Consider the following 27884-nt stretch of genomic DNA (forward strand, 5'->3'; position numbering starts at 1 on the left):
AAAATCCAGAGAGGGTCTGTATTTCTTCAACCAAATAAAAATCAAAAGGTGGTGGTATAAACTACGGGGGCACTTGAGCTAGTGTTTGTTTGCTGTTGGCTAACAGAGGATGGCAAGCAGGTTGAGATGTGGAGAAAGAACAGTGGAATAAAAACAGCAAAACCAACTAGAGGTGACTGTCCGCCAGCTTCAGAGCAGAAGTAGAATTCCTCTGTGGAACATCCAGCGAGACAGACGAGCACCAGCATAATAGCTGACCTGGTACTGTGGTCCAAATTCTCAGTGGACCGTCGACTTTACTTTGCAGAGCTGTTCCACGGGAGAATGCAGTGGACCAGGGATATAAATAAAGAAGAGATACGCCACACTAGCAGCTGAGGCTGAACAGCAAGGCTTGAAAGCCAGGGTGAACGCTGTGGAAATTAGGTACCGTAGATTCACACAGCAGCATCATTCACCGCAAGTTTACTCTGGGAGTTTTTGTGCTCAGGTCTTGCACCATGTTATAAAGACAGTTTCCAAAGCAGCTGAAAAAAGCAGCCTGTGGTTCTGGCAGAAGAGAAAGGGCAGCGTTACTATTAAAATGTAGCCTATAAGTGACATAGGTGCCTTAATATTATCAGTTGATGGTATTGCTAGATAGCAAGAATTAGTAGGGATGGGACGATATATCGAATTTCAACATATCGCAATAGAAACGTGACAACATGTATTGTGGGGCATAAAAATGAATCGTGATATTAGTTACATTTTATCCTGCTGTAGTAATCAAAAATGAGACGGCTTGCCCATAACAATTTAACATGGTCTCCATCGATATTATATTATTTGCACTTTGTAACAACATTTTTAAACTGTTGTTTACATTCTAGCAAGCCAATCCTATTTCTAGAAAGATTTGTGGCTCACAAACTAACATAATTCTACACAGTCAGACTTTGTTGTCATTGAACTTTTATTTATTCCATCATATTGTGGTTGTTTCGAATTTTGAACCCCATATCACCTATCGAATCATATCGTGAGATAAGCATATCGTCCCATCATACACTGTCTACTTGACGAAGTTAATTTTAAACACTGCAGTTAAGTCTGTTTATTCGCTCATAAAATGTGTCTAAAGGTCTCAGCTGGCTGTTTCAAATGGAAATACATCCTCAGCATTTATTCTACTGTGTGTGTGTGTGTGTGTGTGTGTGTGTGTGTGTGTGTGTGCGCACATCTGTGAAACATTTCCAGGAGACCGAGTTGTGATGAATGAAGTGATGCAGGGCGAAGCGAAGGGGAAGAGAGCATGGCATCACAGAGGGGGAGGGGGAGGGGGGAGGGTGCTGTGCTGCTCCACAGTTAGATCATTCACATCATCCACTCCACCTTCCTCTTGTTCCCCCAGGTGCTGCCAGGAGTGGAGGTGGCTGCCATGAGTCACAAGTTACCCATGTAAGAGCACAGACCACATCCCTCTATCCTCGCATCCTGATTCTGATTATACAAACGAGATGAAGGGAGTGACAACACTGGAGGGAGAGAAAGATATAGGAGGAGAGAAAGATATAGGAGGAGAGACTGAGGTGGAGGACAATGAGAAAGCAAGAGAGAGCATGTGCAGGATAGATGCAAGTGTAAATCTTCTCAGCTAGAAGCAGAGTAGGTGCTTATATAATGTATTTTGCCAAAACCAGTGTTTCTCATCTCTCTCTCTCTCTCACACACTCACACACACACACACACACAAACCAACCTGTAATGCTGGACGCAAACAAAAAGAAGTAACATAGAGGCTTGTAGATGATTAACATTTAATAGCGTTTTATCTCCTGAGAAATCCAGCTTGTTCAAATAAGCTGTATTTGCAGTGCAGGGGTGGACATGGAGCTAAATGCTGCTTCACAGAAGACGACGCGCTGGTGGAGCCACTCTGTTTCTATGCATCTGGCAGAGATGAGACGGGCTCGCTGAGCGATAAGCAGGAGATGCAGCACATCACATGCCGCTCTTATGTAATAAACATCACAATAATCATATCACAGTGGAGCATGGGGCGAGCTGTGTGGCTGGGAAGTTGGCGATTAGGATTGGGGAAGGCTGGTGTGAAGAAATCTTTCCTTCAGCATCTAGGTTCAGGACTGCAGTTTCTTTGGGCGGCAGCACAGCAGAAAATCAGTGTTTCCTGACCTGCTGAAACGTTGGAACAGCAATAATAAGTGCTCAAGCACTTTTCAGGCGCTTGGGGGATATGCATTATTGGAGTGGCATAGAACAACAGTAAATATTAACATGTTTGCACGTCCAATCTCAAAGTCATCAAGTGTCTCATTGGGGCTAATCCTGTGCGTACATCCTCACAGACACACAGACAATCAATTCCAATTCAATTCCAATTCAACTGAAGAATTGGAATTTGAAAAAACCTACAGGAAACAGATTTGGAATTGAACTGGAATTTCAGGAAGTTTAATTTAATGTGTTTTTTTTTGTTGTTGTTTTTTTTACCACATATCTGCGATTACATGTAGTATTATATATTATCAATACTGAATATCAACAACTACAATGAAAATTAGCTGAGAATTTATCCTGCATAACATGTCATTGTAATACATATATTATGATTAAATGTATTTGATTCGTTGAACTGTCTTTTCATGTTTGATTTATAATGTTAAGCAAGTCAAGACAACCTCTCTTAGAAGTGGAATTTCATGGAATTTAATGGAATTCAATTCTGTTCTCTGTCATTCCAATTCAATTCCAATTCTGTTTCCTTAGAGCTGGGTGCCATTCCAATTCCAATCCCAACTACAGGAATTTAATTGGAATTTACCATGCATTCTCAATTCAATTAATGTGATACTGTATTGATCTCCACAGGGAGGTCAGAGAGCAGGTCAGCTACAGAACATCACCTCCAGAGTTGGTAGGAATTCACTGTCTTGCTGAAATATCTTTCAGCAGGTCTGATGCTTGCCAACACAGAGGAATGAACCGGGTCGAGTGGCCTCCCTACTCACTATATCACCCTACTAGCAAGTGCTGGGGTGAAACACTGCAGGATGAGGATGTGTGTTTACCTGGGCAGGTTGAGCAGGCCTCCAGGCCCCTGTAAGCTCATGAAGTTGTGTCGCAGGTTGAGGTGTGTGATGTCCTGGCTGTAAAACAGATATTCAGGAACCGCTTCCAGACTGTAGCAGGACAGGTCCACCAGGCTGACCGTCTGGGACACCACCTTTACACACACACACACACACACACACACACACATGCACATGCAGCCATGTATGCACACACACACATTAAGAAAAATAACATGACAAGTTACTTAAGAGTGAACAATCATCAACTTGTTTTTTCCAGTTTCCCACATTTCTCACTCAACTGATATACATCAACTTAACGTAGTTGATAGTAAACATCTCATACATTTTCAGTTTGTATTCATTCATGATTTTAACCTCAAATAATTCTATGTCAGTCTTTTTGTAGTGTTTCTGTAGCAATAAAAACACCTAAGTGTTTACCCTACCTATAGACTCAGGAAAACACACAGGCCCACAATGGGACTAATATGAATCTGTATGTGTGTGTGTGTGTGTGTGTGTGTGTGTGTGATTACATGTGTGTAGGTGATTGTGTGTCTGTGTGTGTAGTAACACATGGTAGTTTTCCAGGCGAGGTTTCATCATAGTTCAGATCTCTCTGTCCTGTCACGACTCTCAAATCTGATATACTGTTCCACAGCCGTGTCTCACGTGTCTCCATGTTTCCTCGTGTACAAAATGCAGCTCAACAGCCTTTCCTTCACCTCAGATAAGATATTTTCTAGGCCAGCCATCAGTGCAGGCTACCTAGTATTGCTCATCCAGACTGAGGACAGTCTCTTCTATTAACCACAGGACCACACACTGTGCAGAAATCCAGAAAATGGGACGGCTGCTCAGCAGAGCATGACATCACGTCACTGCTTTTAGAGATGACAAAGACAAAACCGCTCATCTCCCACAGAACTACTCATCTGCCACCCACTTTAAAAAAAATGCCACTCCTCTTTAAATATGGTAATCAAGTGATGCGAGGGTGGGTTAGACAGACACAGAACGACAGAGGAGAATTAAAGAGAGGCAGAAAGAGAATCAAACAGAAATAGGACATAGGCAGTCTTGCTGTTTCAGTTTATTTGCACAGTGATTAAACATAGAAGCACAGTGATAAAACACAGCGGATACACAAAGACTACAAGGATAGAAAACGCTGAAAGAGGAGAAAAAATTATGTATTTGTGTAGGAGAGAAATATAGCAACCAAGGGGCTTATAAAAACATATAGCCTCTCATTTAAAAAAACAAAATCAAGATGACAAGCAAAGAAACAATTTAATAGGATACTAGAGGCTAAATGACAACAGATCACAATATGGTAGAAAATGGTAGAATAACAAGAAGCTGCATACTGACAAGGGAAATAAAATTAATTAAAACAGCCATGATGCAGAAATGAAACATGTGGTAATGACGTGGGAACATGTGTGTGTGTGTGTGTGTGTCTTTGTGTGTGTGTGTGTGTGTGTGTGTGTCTTTGTGTGTGTGTGTATAGTGGTGAGTGAGTGAGTGTGTTCCTGCATGGATGTATGCATGCTCAAGGAGAGAAAAGGGGGAAGAGAGAATTCCAGTTTCAACTCCAGGTCACTGGCTTTCAATGTCTGTGTGTGTGTGTGTGTGTGTGTGTGTGTGTGTGTGTGTGTGTGCCCACGCATGCGTATATGTCTAAGTATTTCTGTGCAGGAGAGAGGTAGCATGTGGGGCACACAGTATTAACATGGGCTCCCGCTGTTTTGTGTGTAAGGGCAATCCAATAAGCATACTTTCCATGCCATGGCATGCAGCCATGTTGGAGAGGAGTAACACCTGATAAAGTCAGTGGGAGTTCAGTGTTTCTGACCAGTTGGAGCCTGATCCTCAAAGACTGACCTTGTGTTGTGTGAGCAACACGATCAACAAGGCAGCGGAGGCACATCGCTGCCGCTGTGCGGACGGTCAACAAGCTTGTCGGACGAGAAATGTTGGCCACAGCTGAACGTATCAGATTTCCGTGCTTCCTTGTTTGCCTACTGATGCGATTTCATTTCATGAACAATAGTTCTGCTGGGCAAGTGAAAACTGGAGAATAGAGAATTGCAGCCATTCAAAGCTTCCCAGTGCTCTACATTTTTATTTTGAAAGACAGCGATGCTTGGAGAACGGTTTCTTTCGTTGTTGGGGTTGATGGTAAGCTCTGAAGTCATTTTAGTTTAGTTTTTTTAGTTTTATTTATTTTTGATTAATGCAACCTAATTAGCACTTGCTAGCTAGCTATGTCAATGCATCAAAACAATGTAGCCTTGTGAAAAACAATAGGAGTGAAAAACTTTGTAGCTGCAGCCCACAACATAGATGCAATCAGAGCCTCTTGCACCGCCCACAGCCAGTCAGGATGGAGCGTCCCATCAAACAAGCTGCTGCCAAGTGAACACAGGGCAAGTTGTCATGAGGCGGCTAAAGCCACTCTTCATTCAGTAGCAATATTAAAGCCTCCGGAAAGTTGCCTTCATATAGTCATATTACGTATCTATCAAAATATGAAAACAAATAACATGAACTATTATAAAACACAGCTCAAACACAGCTCGTCTGGCTGATCAAACTATTTTCTCAGGAATTTCTGGGTGCAGTCAGGTCAGCCTTGATTGGCATCTCCAGTCCTCCCTGACCTGCCGCTATGTCACAAAAACAATCTCCCGTTGCCACTAACAACAAGACCACAGAGATGGCACCATGCTTCAGCCTTATCTTTATGAACCTGCAGATTCACTGAGGGAGAGCTCCCCGTTCTGGTCAGGTGGTTAGCGAATGGTGAGTTTATTTATTGATAGAATTACATTTGCAAAAACACCTGATTTGTAGTCAAAGCTATGTTTATAATACTGTTCCAACACTGTAACTATTAATAAATAACAGTAAATTATTACTGGTAGGAGATTGATGACGTCATTATACTGTATCTCTGCCTAATTTATAGCCGGTGTCAGGAAAAGAGAGAAACGTGTAGACTGATAGATTTCAAAATTCACTTGAAAATTCACTTGAAAGACTTGAAATTGAATTCTCCTAATAGATGCTTTTTATATGTATATATATATATATATTTACAAGTCAGTCATGGAGCTACCTTTCCATTTTTAAGAGAAAAACTTTTCTGCTGCAGCGGCTGTTGCCCAGCAAACACTACAGAACTAGCCAAGGGTTTTTCTTCAATAATCTATTAAAATGTACTTATTATTTGTAATACATATTAACCATTGCTTATTATATAAAACATTTAACATAAACATAAACTAGTCAACATTAGGTGTGTACAGTTGGCATACTAATGCAACTGCACTGCACAGGTGCTTGAAAATAGAAAACACCATCAATCACCAACAGTTTGACTGAGGTCGGCTTCTTAAGAATAATACTTTTAGGTGTATATGCAATAACTTTTTGCTTGTTTTTCAGTTTTTTCCAGAGTGGTTAAAGAAGTTGCAGAAAAATGTATATTTAAAACACATGTATTTATTCTGGGGACCTAATGAATGTATTCCACACATTCTGATTTGTTATAAATACACATTCTGATATGCTACTCTAGCAGTATAATGTATCTCTATACTACAAAATTCATTTGCACCTTGCAAGCTCATTTGCAAGCACAAATGCACTTGCTGGCTCGCTCACTCTCACACATAGAAACACACACACACACACACACACACACACACACACCCACATACACAGACACACTCACACGATTTGTGCAGTGTAGCATAAACACTGGCCCAAATCCACCAAAAACCTTCATCAGTCATCATCTCCAGTCTCCATAGAAACCTCTCGTCTAAGTCTCTGCCTAAATACAGTGTGCTAACAGGCTACTCTAACCCAGTAATCCATGCCACCATGGTAGAGAGAGATCCTGGACTTAGCATGAATCTGCAACTAATTGGATTTTCATTTTTTTCCTGTTGGCTTTTTCTTCTGTGGCTAATTGTGCGCTGGCTCTGCCTCAGCGGAGGCTCTCATAGAGGCTGTTAGGGCCCAGGAAGGAGCTGGGACACAATGGCCATTAATTAGGATATTAGAGACAAAGCAAGCTGAGCAGAGCAGAAACAATGAGTTTTGGAAGAATGGCTGTGAGGACCTGGCAGGATTCTCTGAAAGACACACAGTATACAACACACATCTAAAATGAGTTTGGGTCATTTAGCATCCTCTCATCCACAGTGACTTATATAACTAAGCCTCTCTGGATGAGAGCTTCTGTAAAAAAGACTCAATAGAAGTCTAATGGATGCAAAAAAAACACAAGGTAAACTATGTGAATCATACCCAAGTACACTGTTCAATCAATGCCAGACACCGCTGAGAGTCTCTGTCTCTGTGGAGCCAATCAGAGGCACTCAGAGAGGTGGCCTCTGATTGGAGGACTCAACAGGCAGACAATGCAGCAGGCAACTGTCCTCTAAGCATCCAATCTCTGATTTCAGTACAAGCCCAGAGGGACTAACTAGGAACAAGCAAAATACTGCTGAGAGAAAAGACGGGAGCAAACATGCCTACAGCTTCCATTATATCCAGTATATCCAATATATACAGTATATACAGTATATATGCGCATGCAAAGCATACTGTGTACTGCACACACACCAACACACAGACTCTCTCTCTCTCTTGCTTACTTTTGATGCCTGCCGATGCCATCGCTGGTAGTCTGCCAATGTGTCAAAGTTGACAAAGTATGTCTGGGCCTGTGATCCGGCTGAGCTGAACATCAGACAGTGCTGCCTTCTCTTCACCTCCTCCACCTCAACACAAAGACAACACACAGACGGGGTGAGGAGTGACAACAGGAGAGAAAATGCAATTGGAACATAGACGTTTATCACATTATCACATTACTGTGACGACAATGCATAAAGGAATATTCCACCCTCATACTCTTACACTGTTATATATATATCAATCTGTGTTGTAATTTACTTTTTTGTTATTTCCCAGAATGCTTTTCGACAACCCCCAGAGGACATGCCTGAACTTGTTCCATTCAGCTGTGGGTTAAAAGAGTAGGTGGGGAGAGCAACAGCGATATTGATAGCATAGTAACAGAAAGAGAGCAAGTTTTCCTGGTGGAGAAAAAACAAGACTCACGCCCCTTACTCAAAATGCAAAATGTCTTGTGGCGGCATTGCATTATGGTCTATTGAGGCTGCTGTCAGTGGATAAATTGGTATCTCTTCCTCTTCTACGATGGATTTCTCCCTGTATGCAAAATGATGAGTCTAGAAACAAGCCCTTGCACCAAAGCCTGATGTTTAACGCTGATGTTTTAGATCATTTTTTTTTTTTCTGGTATTAAACTTCATTGTAGCTGCGCAGGAAATATCTGGACATGACGCCACGTTGTCTACGTTTGACCAGTTATCCGCAGGAATAAGAAAAACACCACAAAAAACAACAAAATGGACCGAGAAATACAAGATACTGTACATCGCCAAAAGCTGTTTTTTACAGTGTTAAAGTGTTTTAGGGTGGATTTTTCCTTTGAGTGCACATATAGTAGTGTGTACATGGTTGAGAACCGCTGATCTAACGGCTTAAAGGCTATTTAGGATGCATATTCTTTGTACACAGTCACAGTCTGCATGTGCATTATGTATGTGTCGTAGTGCTTCGTCTTCGCAACCGATAGTGCTGCACTCAACTCTCTCCAGCAGCCCCATCCCAGCTGTGTTGTTGTATCTACACTCAGCCGGGAGTCTGGGCTCTTCCCCGGGGAGAGCGTAGGTTTGGAAAGTTAACGTCCCTCCAGCTTCCCTGACCCCAAACTCTGAGCTCTCACCTTCCCCCCCACCAGGGGCAGGATGTGCATCTTCCCCGTCAGGCTGTCTTTGACGGAAGCCACGATCAGACAGGTGCCACAGAGGATGACCTGCCGCTCGGCCCACTTGTGCAGCTGCGTCTTGCCCTTCCTGACGCTGAACACGCCTTTCAGCAGGGTCCGCTCCTGCTGGTCTGCATTCACTGGACGCTCTGGAGGATAAAGGCCCACACAGAGGTTAGGGTGGATCTACGGACACAGATCTCGTGCACAAGTGACCCCCCACCCGCCTGATAAACACAACTAATTAAAAGCAAATGTTCTTTAGCCAGACACAGGAAGGGCAGGAGAAGCTTACAGAAAATGAAGTCACACAGATACTCGCAGGTCAGTATGATATCACCTACGCATTAGTCAGTTCCGAAGCATAGTCTTTCCTGGAACTGTCCTTACATCAGCACTCAGGATGGAGACTGCCCTATTATCTCATATGCATCTGGCTAGATCTCACTGCACAATAATATCTTTGATTTGACATTGAGGGGGGGAAAAAAGTTTCTAACCCCATTAAAATCCATTAAGTTAAAGCAACCACGTCTCAATGGATTCTAAAAAATTAAGGGTTTAAGTTCTCTTCCTTCATAGCCTTAGGGTCTGATCCCAGATCTGTGAAATCAACATGTCAGTCAACATGTCAAAGCTAAGTTGATAAGAAACTAAAAAACAGGTGAGCTCAATTGTCAAGGTGTCCTGTGACTGTCTGTCTTTCTCTGCCTCTCTCTCTCTCTCCCTCTGCTGCTGTCCTAACCTAGAAGCATCAGTCATATTGATGAATGAGTCAGGCTTTTGTCACATTAAACTCTACTCTTTCAATCTAATTATGTAGCTGCAGGCTAGCGTTGCAGGCAGCCTTAGTTGGACAGTGCTGAAGGACACAGCAGACAGCAGGCCTGCAGTCTCTGCCAGGCTTCAAGTACACTCAGGTTAATGGCAGGTCAAACAAGCACAGAGGACACACGACCTCAGCCTCTTGTCCTTTGTTGTTACATTTTCTTCAAACCAACTTATGCTGCCTCCCACTCTGAGGCTCTCATTGGCCTGGCAGACAACAATCTGTTCTCTCTCTCTTTCTCCCTCCCTCTCTCTCTCTCTCCCTCTCTCTCTTTCTCTCTCTCTCTATCCACCTTCCCTTTCACTTCACAAGGGCATCAAAATGAAATGAAAGCCTGCTCGACTTTTCTCTGCCAGGAAAACTAATAATGAACAAGCCCAATGCTTCTGACAGCAAATTGGCTGGCTGGCAGATCAATAGCAGTGCCTGATCCTTGGGCTTCCCCTCACTCAGAGGGAAAAAATAGAGACACAAAACCCCACAGGGTCACTGACAGTCAGCATGAGCCAATCTGCAGAGGGGAAAACAACTGGACGGAAGGGGAGACAGATAATATGTGTGAGTGCCCAAAGTCTGTTATTGTCCCATCCTGCGTATCATTGTGAGCAGAAGGGGACTGAACTATAACAGAAACTTAAAGCCCTGCAAGGAATCACACAAACCCCCATTGAGTGATGTGGAACGATTCAGTAGATAATGTGGTTAATACATTAATAGATAAACATAGGTCAATTTACTGATAGGGATGCACCGATATGTTTTTTTGAGGCCGATATTTTCTTACCAATATCGCCCAATACCAATACCATGCATGTTTGTAAGAATCTTAGTACAAATGCAGGTGCAAAACAGGTTAAGCTTTTCAGACATGTCTATTTTAAGATAATTAAGTGGTTTTTAAACAAAACACCATGTTAGTTTTATTCTGTTGCTAATTTGACAGTTATATTGAGTGACACACTCTTAGAAAAAAAGGTCACAAAAATGCCAATTCCATAATCGTCCAAATAACTGGCAGTAAAAATAATATCAGACTGATACAGATATTGCTTTTTAAACCTGATATTGGCCGATACTTATATATCGGCGCATGCATCCCTACTAATAACTGATATTGAAACCTTTTGTTAGATCTTTAAGTAAACTGTGGAAGAGGATTAGGGCCACATGTGAAAAATGTATTCTGAGATTAATCTCAGAATTCTGAGAATAAATTCACAATTCAGAATTTCTGACATTATTGTCAGAATTCTGAGATTAATCTCAGAACTTATATAATTTTTTCACATGTGGCCCTAATCCTCTTCTGTAGTAAGCAGTAGTAGTGGTAGTAGTAGTTTATTGTCAGCAACATCACAGGTTTACAAAAGACAGCTGTCAGTTGAAACACTATTACTGTGCTGTAACACCAAAAGAATAAAATCGAATAAAAGAAACATTCATCAAAACAAGTAATTAAGCAAAACACTCACCCACTACAATGCACAATGCATCAATAAACCCTTCACCACTCACCCACTCACTATGAATTGACACAGGTTGACAGGATGCTCTCGCCGGCTCCATAGCACAGCAGCAGAAATAAGCACATTCCCCACCGATCTAATATACATATATACAGTATATATTCTGAACATCAGTTTCAGAAAGTAACAAAGAATCCTTAAACACTTCTGAAACCAACCAGAGGCAGTTTGGCTGAAAAATGCTGACACCTTACATGTTGTCAGGAGTACTATCTTCTTTCCACTGGCTCTAATCTGCCCTTCCCTTCTGAAAATCACACTTCTCATTTCAACTATTTTCCTCCAGCTTTAAACATGACACTGGTCATCTAACAGAGACTGATATGAGACTGAACATCAAGCCTTTGTTTTCGTTGACATTGTGCACTCAACGTACATTATGAAGCCCAAAGCTTGAACACACAGCAGCCCTCCACTTTGGGCCAAAGTGTACACTAATGACTGTACAGCTACAACACTAAAGGCTCACACTGAGCATAGCACTTCAAAACCTGACAGTCCGTAAAATCACTTTTTATCATTTTCAGGTTTGACAGGCAATAAAACAAAGCTCAAGGACACATTAGTTCATCATTGTCTACGGGGTCTACTGAGTTTGACCCTAAAAAGCAATTAAAATCAAATATACATTGAAGTCTTTGTATATCAACGTGCATGTCAACAATCGTTTGTAAATTGGACATCGCCCTAAATGGCTACCTCCAGCTCTGAGGATGGATGGCTGTCCTGGCAAACTGAAATAATGGCACTAAGAGAGGGGAAGCGCTGTGCACTCACTACCCAGCACAGCATGGGCTCTTGCCTTTGGCACTTGCAAAGGCATTCACTGACTCCAACGAGACGATGCTAATTTGCTGGTTTTCATTCATTTTTTTAAAGCAGTGATAGTGTACACATGCAATACCATAGAAAACATATTCTGTGGCCGCATCATTGGTTCTTAGTATAAGCAAGTCAATAACAACCAGCTCATCTCTCAGCAACAATCAGTATGATGAGTAAACTGATACTTCAATGGAATTAATTGTCTGCTGCAACTGTGGGTGAGAACAACTGAATAGGCATACAAGAAATGCACATTCTGGGTGCGTGCGTACATGCACCCACCCACACACACACACACACACACACACACACACTCACACACAAAACAATGAGAGCAGTCACACAGACACAACCACTTCCTCCTCCTCTCTATCAATACAAACACCCCACTGAAAATTACTGGCCCATTCACACACTATGAAACAAGTCCCAGCCCATAAAGCGCCAACTTCTCTAAAACAAACACACGTGCTCTCCCTCAAGGTCAGCGGGGCTATTAGTTGCCAGGGAAACAGGACTTTCTCAAAATCAAAGTCCAATCCAAGCTGGTAAACCTCCATACTGTCTCCAACAAGCATTAGCTGCTCAGCGGAAAGCCGACCAAACGGATCCCATCCCCACACCGCGGATGACGAATAATGTTGACCATTCCCATCGGCCACAGACTGAGTTTAGTGACATGGCAGTGGATGTTGCGTAACACTGTTCTCTGTTGCAGGATGTTTTCATCCTAGCTATGGGAGTCCTAGGGAGCAGAGCCATGCATGCCTGCAGTAAAGTAATCATCAACCTGGGTCAAGCTTCCTCCTTGGAGAGGCTTGCCAAACCACAGGGACAGTGTGTGACAAGTGACAGATCACAGAGTCTCCTGTGCAGCCTCTTATCTCTCCTCATCCCTTCATCTCAAGTGTGGCTGCGGCCTTCTCTCGACAGCAGCCTCGGTGACAGCACTGACATCTCACTTCACATGACATGCCAGCTGAGCAAGGAGGCCGTGGCGGGTCAAGTTCTGTTCCCTTATCCAAAAAAAAAAAAAGAGTAGGAAAAGGAAAAGATTTGGACTGAGAGACAGAAGGAGGGATGGAAAGGACAGAGGAGAGAGGGGTAACAGAGAGGAAAGAGGAATTGAGCAGGGTAGAGAAGGTGTGAGAGCTGGGTCAGATTACCCATATATGGCATCGGGCGAGTGCCAATTTGTCTTGTTGGGGGGCATCACAGCATTCAAACCACAATTATACCTTTAAAAGTTTTGTCATATTTTCTTTATATATTACTCTCTGGCGGGAATGCATACACGGCCAAAATTAACCTTTGATACTAAAAAAGAATATAAAGAGAAAGAATTGTGGTTGGTGTGTAGGTGCCCCCCCCCCCCCGCCCCCCCCCGCAGTCAGGCTTTTCTTAACCCTGCCTGTTACTAACTGTAAGGGTGAGAGATGTTTTTCACAACTTAAAAGAGTGAAGAACAAACTGGTCGAGTTGATGCTTGTGGAAAGGTTTTCTCTTTGAACTGGATGCGCGGTTTGTGATGCTTATAACAACCATAATTTCTAATAGCCTACGCATTGCAAATACATTCAGGGATGGACTGGCCATCGGGACTACCAGGAGAATTCCCAGTGGGGCGGGCCGCTCTATCTACTCTATAAACAGAGTGAGAGGGTGTCATGGGGCCAGAACGCACTGGAACGGCAATCCGGGAGTGAATCTGACGACGGAATGTGCGTTCCGGTTCTGAAAAAATAAATACGGAGCAGTATCGGTTGTTATACACGTTTTGGTGGCTTAAACAACCGGTTTGGTTAGTTTTTACACCAAGTGAGGTCACCCTAGGGCACCACACTGTGTTAATCCGGGCCTGTGTGAGAGAGGAGGTGATTGGGCAATGTAAAGTAAGAAAGGAAGTGAAAAGAGGAAATACAGATGGGTGGAGGGCAAGAAAGATTGGTAAGACTGAAGCAATCAAAATTGCTCCTCAAAGAGAAATTGTCACTGCTTGCAAGAGACCATTACAAAGACACCCAGAAAAAAGGTTGCATCATGTCTATCACTACAACTACAAAAACTGACAATAATGAAAAAATTATAAACGTGGCTGGTCACGCGTAATCCTGAACAGCTGCTGATTCTCTAGATGATAGCCTACACAAACATGAAAAGTATGTTGAAAAATCACCTCGGCCATGTGCCATCACTTTTCAAAGCTGTGTGACAAAGTGGAAAAACAAGTATCCAGAAACTGCTCTTACTTCCACTAAAATATCTGCTCTCTAGCACACCTTTCAAGCATCAACAAGCTGTCAATAGAAAATACTCTGGAATAATATTATATTATACTTTGGATCCCTTTTAATAATTCATCGTTGTAGGAAGGACAAGAAAAATCAAAACACAGGAACGGTTATTATTCTGGCTGAGTTTCTACTTATTCTTATGATGAGGAGACAGTCATTGTATTTACTTGAGCTAACTGTCATCTCTTTTGAGTTATGGTTTACCGTATAGTTCCTGCTCTTGGTCTGGAGGGTGCTTACACCGTTTTGAGGCTGTTTTTCATCAGAGACTGGTTGATCTCAAGGCGTTTGTCGAGCGTTTAGTTGGACACAATGCTCCTAGTATCCCAGGGCTTGTTTGGCTTGCTCAAGATTGCATGGATTGCGTTAGCATGCAGTAGGGGGTCAGTGGAGGCGGAAACACAGTCTGATTTGACTCAGAACAGCAGGCCCTTTTTGGCAGCAACTTCAAAATCCAACCCACCACCCAGATGCCTCCTCTCGGTGGTCTCTGTTTACTTCTATTAAAAAAAAATCCTCTTTAAACTTTTGTTTCGTGCGTGGAATTCAATTCAGACACCCGATGAGGCAGGATCTGCACTGCTGGAGAACACAGAGGGAAGATGAGTAAATACGTACGGCACAGCTGAGAACTGTCATTGAATAAAGATGCCGTTAAAACATTAAAATGGTGACTATCTCCGTGCCTTTCTAAGACAGTGAGCCATCTGACTTGATCACTGGGCAAGAGTCAAGAATGAAAGGACAATCATCAGATTTCAAAAGAGACAGAGGAAATCCTGAGGAGAGATAACCGAGTCACATCATAAGACCAGCATTAAGAGGAGCAGGTAGAAAACCACTGAGAGTCCTTCTTTGGGGGTTTCTGTTGCTCCGGGCAATTCTATGGCTACTTGGATCTAAACATCTCTTCCCCTTTCTCTGAAATCTCAGTCTGACTCCTTCTCCTCTTTTATCACTGTCAACCAGTTCTTTCTCCCCGTGATCCAGAAAATGAACGAGAGCAGCCATTTACTTGATTATTTACTCTGATCTTACCCTCTCTCGGCCACGATTATTATGAATAACTCGGTGATAAACCAGTGGGCCTCAGCCATTCAGACTCCTATTTGGTCTGGCTTCAGGGTGCATGTCACCACAGCTTATGGCACCCGCGCTGTTTATTTAGTTTTCATTTTCCCCCGGTAAGTCGGCTCCTGCCGGATCAATAACTTATTAGGTGACTAAACCCGGCTCCCACATGATTTATTTCCCTCTGCTCTGAGAATGAGAGTGGGCCTGAGGTGAACCGTGTGCAGCGGCTTCAGGTCCTGAAGCTCAGAGGCAGAGATCACCCAGGCGGAGGTGGACCGGGGCCAGAGCTTCCAGCGGGTCTCGTCTGTGCTGCAGCTGCATGGGCCAACCCAGAGAACCACTGGCCCTCCGCTCCCTGGAGTTGTTTTCACTAGGAGCGCTCTTTATTAAGTCAGCGTTTATGCATGTTTACTCCCTTCTCCCTGTTTGTTTTCATCTCATCTGTGCACCCCGGCAGGTGGGAGTGTGTGTGGGCAGTAGGGCTATGTGGTTACAGGGTGGAGGAGGTGGGAGATTAGTTTCCTGAACAAATAAAGAGTATGGTGTAGTTTAATAAATCACCTCATGCTTTGCCTTCTGACCCGAATCGAAAATAAGGTAATGAAGCTATGTGGTTAGGGATGAAATTCCCAGGTACTGTACACACACCAACACACAGGCTCTTATGCACACATGTAGGAATGCGTGCCCACACACACACAAATGCACACGCACACAAATGCGCATGGCAAAACACGCGGCTCAAAGTAAAGTGCACACCCGTCTATTCATATGTAGACTCACAAAGCCTACTAAATGCAGAATTCACACAGCGCACCGCAACAGGGTTTCTGTAATGGCTGTATTCTTTACTGATGGGCCACAGATCCCCTCATCTGCTGAGTCAGGTCGTTACCCCTGACAACGGCTGTTAGACATGCAGGCACCTGGGAGAAGGATCTCAGAACAAGGCTGTTGTTGTGCATTTCAACAATACATCACAGCCCACCTACATCACCACTGTGGGTGGGAATAAAAAAACCAGGGTTACCTCGCGTCAGCCAGAAGATGTACTAGTGGAGTTGTATGACTGGAGAGTTCCTGAATACCAAAGCTGGGAAGGCAGGTGAAAACCCTGAGGAAATTCAGCAAAGCCGACAAGACGACAACCTGCAAAATGTAGTCCCAGACAGTTATTTGTTACTTCCTCCTCGGCTCAACGGGCCGTCCAACTGGCCAAATCCAGTCGTCCTCTTGGCCTTACTGGGGTGTCCAGAGTGCCAGGGTACCAGTGTTGCCTGGTCCCTGGGCCTGTTTTCCCACGAGTTGATAAAAGGAGAGGGGAAGTCTCCCGGGGGCCTGGCTAGCCTGTGGCCAATGTGGCCTGACTACTGACAGTAGCCGAGCCACCGCCAGCTCCCAACTGGCACTTCTGCTTCCACTGGACACACTAGGACTGGGAATAAGACGCAGTGAGCTTGAGATCTGGCAGCTAAACAAACAGACACCAGCGCCATTAGCGAGCAGACATAAAGAAAGAGAAACGAGTTATGTTCTGCCCGAGCAGGCTAGCTAATAGACAATTTTAAAACAGAGCTGCTGAGACTTATGTTCAGCTTGCATTAGAATACTGTGTGGCAGGCAGCACTATAGAATGACACATCCTCTGAGTAACATCAGCTTCTATCGAACAGACCTCAGTTAGTTTGCAAGTACACTGCATGTAGGGAGGGGTTGTTTTGCTTTATATGGGAGGGATGACATTTAGATAAGACGCTGTGGTTTGCTCAGTCTTCCTCTTTCTCTAACCTGGCAGCATGGGTGCCACCCTCACCCTGCGAGTTACACCGACGCAGCAGGAGCACCAGTCACTTTATTACCGAACATCATTTTCCATGTACTCCTCACAGCAAATCCTGTAATTGCTGCTACTGTAAGAGTATCCTACAAACACACAGACTCACAAGGGGAAAGCTAGAGATGTCTGTGTGTTTATATAATCTGCATTCAGACCAGTCACACCACAGAGACACACACACACACACACACAGGGAGACAAATTTGCCCAGAGAGTCAGGGTGTGAAACGAACCACATGGTCACATCCATTCTGCTTGTGCTTCCATATATCACACTGACGCGGGACAGTTAGTCACTCCACGCCTGCGGTCATGAGAGCACGCTGACAGCAGCAGGTGAACGGCAGACAGCCCGCAGGAAGAGGCAGGAGGGCCGCAGGATGAGGGATGGTGGGTCCCTCGTCATGTGGCCATGATGTGTGTGTGTTTGTGTTGAGTCCCGGGCTACAGGTAACGAAGGTTACACCGTGCTGGAGACGGCTTCAGAGGGAAATCGCTCTCAGGCAGCCGCAAACTGCAGCTGCCCTCAGTCGTCCCTCAGGAAAATGATTCTTATCACTCATCTGACACAGGCTCACCTCTCAGTGCAGAACATTGTAATGAAGAGAATCACCGGCCAGTTCACAGCTCCATCACGTCTGGCTCAGTGAGGTCGCACCTTACTGTGCTGACAACGGCACACAGACATCATGAAAGGAGGCCCAAAGCCCCAGAATAACATTCACTTTATTTTGCAAAATATATTTACTTGTATCAAGAATTTGTTGTGGTGAGATGGTGTCAAATAGTGCTGAAATGATTAGTCGGTCGACAGAAAATTAATTGATAATAATTTTGATAATTGATTAATTTAAAAAATACCAAACATTTGCTGGTTACAGCTTCACAAATGGTAAGATTTGCATACTAAGAATTTGCATGCTAAGAATTTAATATCATTATAAAATGAATACTTTGGGGGTTTTGTGGCTGCTGGTCAGACTAAGTAAGCAATTTTAAGACAGTTACCAGGCTCTGGTAACTTGTGATGGGCATTTGACCTTTTATAGACTAGATGATTAATCGGAAGAAAAAAAAATCAATAGATTAATCAGCAATGAGAATAATTGTTAGTTGCAGCCCTAGTGTCAGATGCAACACTTATAAGCACCTAACGTGAAATGAAAGAAAAAGAATCGTACAATTCAGAAAAAAATACAATCTATCAAACATTTACAGTTCAGATTTTGTGGGCGTCCTGGCTCCAGTATTGGGTGGTAGTGTGTTAGTAACTAGTTACAGTGTTATCATTACTTCTTCCAGTAAAGAGTAGTGTAACAAATTACTGTTTCAATTTCAGTTATCCCTTTAATTACATGAATATACAGTATTACAGTTACCAATGAAAAAAATGTCAGTTTTGTTATCACCCTCTTAAATATAATATCATTACTGATGTTGAATTATCCAAAAACTATCACCCACTCCCCATTCCCCAATTTGTTTTTCATCATAACTAGTTGTTGTTCTCTCAGCTGATGCAACTACGTATGTTAGATGAGCAACGGCAGAAAATGTTACTTTCTCTGGGGGAAAGTTTTTCCACTATTTTAATTTTATCAAGCAAATGAATGACAAGAACAGCCCAGCCACAGTGAGGCTTGACAGAGCCGGACGCTGGCACAACTTTTTGCCGGGTGTTTTGAGACCAGACCAGATCTATTTCTCCATACAATGTCGACATTTTGTGATAGATGTAATGCACTTGTCAGAGTTTCTGTCCCCATAAAATTGCAGCACTTTACTGTTAATTCTTTTATGTTGAAATATATAAAATATGAAACCTATTGAAATGTTTTTAGAGAGCAGGAGACATTATCTTTATTGAATTAATTAATTCAGTTCATTTAAACTGCCAGTGCCATCCATTTACTTGTCAGATAAAAAATTATAATTCTTAGTCATGGCAGGAAAGACTCATGGTGTTCCCAGTCTTATCATCCTGCATTTCATGAATGGTATTTTCATGGTGGGATGTGGGAGTTAAATCCATCATTAAGAAAGTTCATTACAAGGCAAATTCATAACAACTTTTGGACTAATTGTACTTTATTCCAGATGACCATCAAGCACAATGGTTCAATGATCAGATTTACCAAATATTTTGCATATCAAAATGTCTACCTATAGCTTCAGTAATCAGTTCAATGTTTTGAGTGCCGCTATGGGAGGATTAAATGCACACTCATCTTCCAATCATTCCTGAACAGCCCCCACTTTTCCTCTATATTTGGCTACAGCAATAACAATCCCATATTTTTCTCAGTAGGAACAGTGAGCCAGATTGTGCCACTGCCTTAATGTGTATTTTATTGGGATGCGTGTTGGTAAGTGGTAGACATGACTGCTTCTCACATTCCACCAAATCATAGAGATTAATAATTGTCAGTGTTGTAAGTATTTCAGTAAAATAGGATAATGGTTTTGATTGGACATGCAGGTGATGTGCAAAAAGCTCACTGCCTTCACATAATATTCTCACACTGACTTCACATGTCTGGCACAGTCAGAAAGCGCATGGACAGCTGCTTAATCTGCAGCAGCTGATTTGTGTGCAGAAATTGGCCTGTTGGTTGAAGGAATAACATGGAGGAGAGAATGAGTCTGTACTTAAAAGCACATTTTAATAACTCTTCTCCTACATGCCATATGCAGGGGGGACTTGATTGTAGTCGTTGGGATTAGGCTATAACTTCTTAAACAAATAAAAGCTTGGAAAATTGAATTTGAGATTAGGCTATAACTTTTTCAACAATTAATAAATTTAGCTTGGAAAAAGCAAATAGGCATGAGTAAACAGGCGGTGGCAGTTGAAAAGCAGTTGTCCCAAATGCTTGTCTGTAAGACAGCAGTCTGCTGGCAAGTTGGAAAAATTGCCTTGGAGACCAACTGAGGTGAACAGGTGGGCAGCAACACTATGTGGATGCCCTGATCATTCACACAGAATCACACAGGAGAGGCAGTTGGGATATGCAGATTTTTTAAGAGAGGATGCAATGACCAGTTTTGGGGGCTAACAAAAGTAATGTGATGAGTAGTGTAACAAGTTACTGTCCCAAAGAGTAATAAGTAATAACAATAATAAGTATCGAGGCTCGATAGCTGTATGCAGATGTACTGGCTCCATTGTATGTAAAGAGGTTAAGAGGAAAACAGTATTTGTAAAAGAAAAAAAACCCACAAAGTTCGGCAAAGTGCAAAAAGCTGCTCTGCAATTTTTGCCAGACACATCCACAGAGACTGTCAGAGGAGGTGTGTATCACCGATCGAACAAAGGCAAAAGAGCAAGAAGTCTAGGATGCCTGGCTCCTGTACAAACACATAAAAATGTACCGAGTAGCAGGCAAAGCCTAACAAAATTAACAGCAGTGTAGCAGAACCGACTGCTGGCAGCAAAACCAGAAAGAAAGAGCAAAGACTTTTCCTACAGCAGGAGTCAAGCTTGTTTCATTAAAACAAGAGTTTAAACAACACAACAAGCAGGAAAGCAGAGAGCTGAACACACTCTCACACACACACACACACACACACACACACACACACACCAGATCAAACGAGGCTGTGACAAAACCGTTTTGGACCGTTCCACCTGCAGCAGCGAGAGCCACAGCTTATTCTTGTGGCTTCAGGTCCATTTCCAAAGCCCATTGAGCAGGAGCAGATGGTGCAGATAGGTGATGATGGCCGCCGCGGGTCGGTACTCACCACTGTAGAAGCGGATCATACAGCTGAGGTCTGAGTTGGCCGCCTCTCGCTGCACCCGCACAGGGTCTTTGTAGCCCATAGCCGTCAGGTAGTCGTACACCATTTGGAGAGGACGCTCAGAGGGGTCCAGCCTCCTGCAAGACAAAGGGACAGGGAGGGGAGGAGGTGTGAAAACGCTCTCAACTAAATATTAACAAGATCAATTTCTGCCACTCTCGCTTGACCACATATAAGGGGAAACACACGCAGAGGCACTCACACAAACCCTTTCCAAAACAAGTATCCAGGGTACATAGTTCAACAACCACAGTGGCCATTTGCAAACCTGCATACCATCACACACATTTCCACAACTACAGAATTCTTTACACCTATCACTTCCGGTGTCCTAATGAGGCCAGACTGCCAGCAAGCTGTTTTTCCCTAATCAGCAGGGTGGGAAAAGTAAAGGTTTTACTCTCAGGCTTAATATGGAAAGGTTAATCTTTCACAGCGCTACAAAGCCAGTCTGTCAGTCAAGCAGAGGAAGTTCCTATCTCTCCGCCTGTGCAAAGTCCAGAGTTCAAAGTTAGAGGATGATGAGAAGCACATCATTAACCTCTAGGGCAAATTTCAACAGCTGACTTTATACATCAACACCTCTATGAAGGTAAGTGGGTGAAAAGTGTGAAACTGGGTATCTACAATTTCTTGCCTTTTTGACCTGTGGGCTGGTTTCGCGGACTAAAGACAAAATTCAATGGAGATATCCATTGAAAAAGTCCTTAGTCTAGGACTAGGCTTAATCCCTGTCCACGAAACCAGCCCTAAAAGTGACAAAATATATGTATAGAAGAGGCATCAAACATCATACAAATTCAGGTCTTGCTGCAAAAATCAAAATGTAATGTATGATATTTCTGGACAACTTTTGCTTAAGAAAACTTTCTAAGGGGTATTAAGCAAGTTTTGATCATTTTTTCCAGCCTAACAATTAAGTCAACTACAGTTGTTGTCTTTACTATATATATAGTATAGTTGAGCAAGTACAAGCTTTTTCAGCACTAAGAAACAATGTAATATCCATTTTCAGACTCTCAGTATTCAATATATGAATGGATAAGGCTTCTAAAATGCATATAAGCCCCTAAAAACCCTAAATCTGTAATAGCCACAATACTGCCTTTGTACCCTCCAGGATCTCCCAGATCCCTGGCCAAGTCTTTCCATGCAGTTCCTATGGTTTCAAGTTAATTCTATCTCTATTACAAGCATAATAAACTAGGTACATTTCTTAATCACCCTCCATGAGTACCATGCTTACTTTGGCAATAAAATCCATATAAATGTGTTTAAATTTATAATCTAATCCATTCTTTCTCAACCTGTGGCATTTGACTTAATCTGAGGGAATCATCTCACTCCACTGGTAATCAGTTTAAGGGTTCTTCCTGCTGACATCAAACAGGAGGTATGCCGATCCTGAAGCCTGGTACCCCCGTCTGACATACGCAGCCTTTGATCTAAATGCTCACCCTCATGCTACAGTAGGGCAGTAAGCATGAGAGCAAACACAACTCACAAGATGAAGACATCCACTTCCAAACGTATCTACCAGAAATAGTCAAAGTAAAGGAACAGTATTATATGACATGTATTAAGACTCTACTCTGTGATGTTGGCACTGTAATGGTGTGGGAAGCTTTTTGTTGGTAGGGTGCCGGCCCATTCTAATCACTACTAATAATGATTTTGAGTGATCATCTGGTGCCCTCCATTTTTATGATTGAAAATGCATTCTCAGATGATAGTTCTGAATCTCATATAAATGCATAACTGGAATCATGGCTGGTTTTTCAGGAGACCCTGGCATGTAACTAACAACCATTAGGTGACCACTCAGAGCGTGTTGATAAAGGTATTGTTATCCTGGAAAACACCACTCTCATTCTGTAAAAAAAAAAACACATTTTGCAATAAAGGTGATTGCTCTGAGTTGATGCTATTAACGATTAGAATAGTTTTTGATAATCCTACTGCAATCCCAAAAATGGGATCCAGACTGGGCAAATGGGCTCTGACAATAGGTAAGGAGTGCAAGGATATTTTCTGAGTGACACACTATACAAGGCCTCAGTTTTCCAGTTATTTCCTTTATGTCAATAGGGCTCCAACGTCATTTTTGTTTCGCATCTCAGTGTTATGTTTATTTTATTATCTAATTGCATTAACTTAATAAAGTCAACACTGACCCTCCTTAGGCTGAGCCAATCCGTCAGTGACAGGTTCTTAATCAGATCTCTGGTCACATTTAGCTGATAATTAGCAACATAGCAGCTACCGTGCCATCCCCATGTCCATCCCCATGCCCAAGCCAAAGGCCACCTTCCCTCTGTCAGCATGAAATCGGCAGGATCGTATCAGTTGACCTCAGACAGCCAGAGCCTCAGCACCTCACCGCAAGACTCAGATTCCAGCAGGCGGGCTAGAGTATGAAGGTATGAAGGCCTGTCGACCATTCACACTGACGCTTACACTTTAAGAGCATATATAGGCCTCATTTATTCACAAATCCCCTCCCCTCCTGGCAATGCAGCAAGAAGCTGTTAAATCTCTGTCAAATGACACCCAGAAGCTCCATCCTTCCTCAGGGTGGAAGGTACATTATGCAGCAAACTATGGAAATGTGTCTCTCGGTGGTGTGGACTTACCCAACAGCCAATGTAAAAGAGATGTGTATTATAAAACTGACTCATGCTCCAATGCACAAGTACACAAACGACAGGATAAGTGAGTTTTAAATTTCATCAGCCGGGGCTTTATTTTGCCTTTCATTAGTTGGCAGAGATGTCATGCGTCAGAGATTATAGATCATGTAGCAAGGTTTCAGTTTCCTATCACAGAGACCAAATGCAGAGAGGATTTCAGGTTCAGATAAAAGAGTGGGGAGAGGCAGAAGAAGAAAATGAGGGGAAAAAAAAAAGCAGCCAAAACACAAGCAAAAGAAGCAGAAGGGGAAGGGGAAGGAGAAGAAGAGAAGGAGGAGGAGAGAAAAAACCCACTGAAAATAAACAAAATAAACTTAATTTGCACAGCAGCAGAACATTCCCAACTGTATAAACTGATTAATTAGTTGTTATCCTTGTGCCGTGGTAGAAGGTAGCTCCTGGGTAAATCAATACATCAGCTAATGTATTGAGCTAATGTAAAGAACATCCTGGAGCAAAGCATATAATTTACAATCTAAATCATGGTAGTTGTGGAGAGATCTAGTTTTCTACTCGCTATAACAACAGCATCCATTTAGTGCTTGATGCCGTGCAAAAGTAGAAGAACTACTAACTCACTAACTAGCCTGATGACAAGGCTGGGCCAAAAGGAGAATGAGTCTGCATAGTCAGACTACAGCTGTGACTGGTAACATCTGTTACTGTGTTACTTCACAGCCACATATTCAAACGTGAAAAGGCAATGAGAGGGAGTTGTGGTCCATAATACATTCAAACTAAATCTGAAAGCTTGCCTTGTATTTACTGTACATGTTCTCATGGACTCAAGGAAGCACAGTGTTACACAGTGTAGCACAATGTGTGAGAGACGCCTCACAGATCAGTGACGCCTGAGAGAGGAAGCTAGCTATTACTAATCATTAAAATAAAGATTCTGTCACTGTTTCCTCTGTTGAAACTCAAATTGCTTTAACAAATCATGGTTGAGAGGGAGAGACGTCTTCCCCACTGTGAGCAGCTAAACACGGCCGATGGAAACACCACAGCGGGATTTCAAAATCTCAGCAATTAAAGATAAAAATGTCAGTCTGAAAGCTGTAGCGGCAGGTTAAAGCTTTGAACTCAAAGTAAATGCGAGATAATATTGTCTAAAATGTCCTCCACCGCCTCCATTCCCTCCATTCTCCCTTTTCTTAAAAAGGGAGTTTATTCGTCTGACTGAAATTGCAATGTTCACAAAGCAGGAACGGCAGAACAGAGACTTCTAGTTTCTTCCTGTTAGCGACAAAATATTACAAGCTATACAAAGGAATTCATAAAAAAAACAGCTTGCATCTCCTCCATCATGTCCCTTTGCACTAGTCCTTTTTCAGTGCTTGTTTCACTGCCGTCAACACCTTTGAGTGTTCAGATGCTCTTTCCTACCTGCAGCCATTAGCAATCATAATCAGAACACATTTTATTCAAACAGCACTTACCTAAAAAGAGTTTACAATGTGATTTACAGAAAGGAAAGGAAGGTTTCACACATTAAAAAAGGATTCTAGCTCATGTAGTTTCCATGAATGTGCTGCACTTATTTAATGCATTTATGTTAACCATGACCTGGGTTTACTGTATATGCTGCTTGTAGAATTCCCCTTTGAGGTTCCTAGTATAAACAGGACTAATAGTTTGCGTTATTTGGTAAGACCCTGTTTTTAGATGTTAAAAATGTTTATTAAATTTAAATCCACCTGGTCATACTGGCCAGCAGGCAGCAATACGAATGCTGTAATTTTAGGACTATAGACTAAAGCAAGTCTTGCCTGAAGTCCAAAACAACCTATCCATAGGCTTACTAACAAACCTGTCATTTATTACCTCTCTGAATGCCTACAGCTCACAATGAAGTCAGTTCACATGCTGTTAGAAGCCCACAGTCTACAGCCCACTTCCAGTCATGTTTCTAACAAAATAACTGCAATAAGTCCATGACATGGTTTTATAGCAATTAATCTATTACCTTAGACCTACACAATCCAATCTAAAAGCACCTAATGGTATTTTTTGCTGGTGCCCCACACGTCTTATGAGATTTCATGCATTTTGCTCTGTCTCAATATGCCTTGCATCCATGAAAGAAACTGGCGAGACAATAATGCCCACATTTAAGATACAGATCAGATTGTTGCAGCATTGTTCCTCCTAAATATGAGATTCAATAATTGGTCAGAGTCTCCTTTCCAGCACCTTGGCATAGTTTTTCCCACGGAAAATGAGCAGTGTGATTCCTCAATAATGGGAACACACCCTCCAGTCACCTTTTTTTTAAAAATGGGGACCACAACCGCTGTCTGCCAATCCAAAGGCGCTGTTCCCGAAATCAATGCAACATTGAAAAGACATGTCAACAGTGTCCACTGTGTTGAACAGCCCAACAATGTCCAGAGCCTTCTGCTTCTGTCTTGTCCATCTCGGCGCTTTCCACTGAAGAGCTTTTCAACTACCCACAACTACAGAGGAACAATGCAGATTCCTTCCTGGTTGTGGAACAGCGATCCAGCTTTTTAGCCTCTTGCAGATAATCAAAGGGTCATGGCAATTCCCGGCTATTCCTGTCTACATGTGTTTTGTGGATCTGGAAAAGGCTTACGACCGTGTTCCTATGTGAGGTGCTGTGGGAGTATGTGGTGCCAGGGTCGCTACTGCAAGCCATTTGGTCCCTAGAGCTGTGTTTGCATTCTTGGCATCAAGTCAAGCTCGTTCAAGGTGGGCATCAGACTCCGACGAGGGTGCGTCTTGTCCCTCCTCCTGTTTGTGATATTCATGGACAGGATATCAGAGCACAGCCAAGGTCTGGAAGTGTCCAGTTTGGTGGCATCTCTGCTGTTTGAGGATGTTGTCATTCTGGCTTCATTGGACTGATCTCCAATGTGTAATGGAGCTTTTTGCAGCTGAGTGTGACGTGTTCAGGATGAGGATCAGCACATCCAAGTCTGATGCCATGGTTCTCTCCCAGAAATTGTCCCATCAAGGTGAGGGGTGAGCAACTGCCCCAGTTGGAGGAGTTCAGGTATCTTGTGGTCCGATTCACAAGTGAGGGTAAGAAGGATTGTGAGATAGACCGCCAGTTAGGTGCGTCAGCTACAGTAATGCAGGCATTGTATCAGACCATGGTGGTGAAGAGAGCTGAGCCACAAAGCAAAGCTCGCGATTTACTGGTCGATCTTTGTTCTGCCCCTCACCTATGGCCACAAGCTCTGGGGAGGGACCAAAAGAATGAGATCACGGACACAAGCGGCCGATGTGAGGTTCCTCCGCAGGCTGGCCGGCCTCACTGTTTGTGATGGTGTGCGGACTTCAGCAATCCGTGAGGACCTCGATGTCAAGCCGCTGCTCCTCCACATTGAGAGGAGCCATTTGAGCTCCCCCCCCCCCCCCCCCCCCCGGGAGCCTCCCTCTGGATATGTACCGGGTATGACTGACTGGGAGGAGGCCCTGGGCAGACACGGTGGAAGGATTATATCTCCCAGCTGGCCTGGGAGTGCTTGGGATCCCCCAGGAAGAGCTGGAGGAAGCTGTTCAAATTGCAGACTCATTTCAAGTCCCAAAGGTGTTCTACCATTCTTATACCATTGTACACACCTACAGTATGCCTACTGTAGAACCTACACACATTGCTAATAGATTTTGACAGAAATTCAATTAAATTCAATTTATCTGGCAAACTAAAATCTAGACAGCTGGACAAAGAATTCCTAGCACAAAAACTGGTTGGGCATACAGTTTGTGATAGTGGTGGGTATGAGCCAGTACTTTAGATGAGTGTTACCTGAGTAGGTCTCCATGCAGCTGAACATAGAGTCCCTGTCCGTCCCTCTGGGCACACAGCTCCTCCACTGTGGTACTGGTGGAGCAGAGCACCAGCTGCAGGTCTGCCTGAGGGGTGGAGGAGGCCTGGGGGCCAGAGGCAGGCGGCTGGGGGTCTACTGTCCCCCCATACAGACACACACAGCCCCGCTGGGTATCCCCCTTGAGCCAGTCCCGCTCCCGTGATCCAAACCGGGTCTTTCGTGTCACACAGCCCCGACTCCCATTTCGCTTCATGTTACG

The 27884-nt window shown here is 43.2% G+C and overlaps 1 protein-coding gene across 1 annotated transcript in view; it reads right to left on the minus strand.

Moving 5' to 3' along the window:
* phlpp2 (PH domain and leucine rich repeat protein phosphatase 2) overlaps positions 1-27884 on the minus strand; it is a 39819-nt gene extending 11935 nt beyond the window's left edge. The window contains exons 1-5 of the mRNA XM_071905345.2: positions 27604-27884; positions 21082-21215; positions 8911-9101; positions 7751-7876; positions 3072-3226 (exon numbers count right to left, since the gene is read on the minus strand). Of these exons, the coding sequence (XP_071761446.1) occupies positions 3072-3226; positions 7751-7876; positions 8911-9101; positions 21082-21215; positions 27604-27878 (881 nt within the window). The 5' untranslated portion in view covers positions 27879-27884. The remainder of the gene's footprint in view (positions 1-3071; positions 3227-7750; positions 7877-8910; positions 9102-21081; positions 21216-27603) is intronic.

The sequence above is a fragment of the Centroberyx gerrardi genome, chromosome 1 (genome assembly GCF_048128805.1).
Source record: "Centroberyx gerrardi isolate f3 chromosome 1, fCenGer3.hap1.cur.20231027, whole genome shotgun sequence".
Taxonomy (NCBI): Eukaryota; Metazoa; Chordata; class Actinopteri; order Beryciformes; family Berycidae; genus Centroberyx; species Centroberyx gerrardi.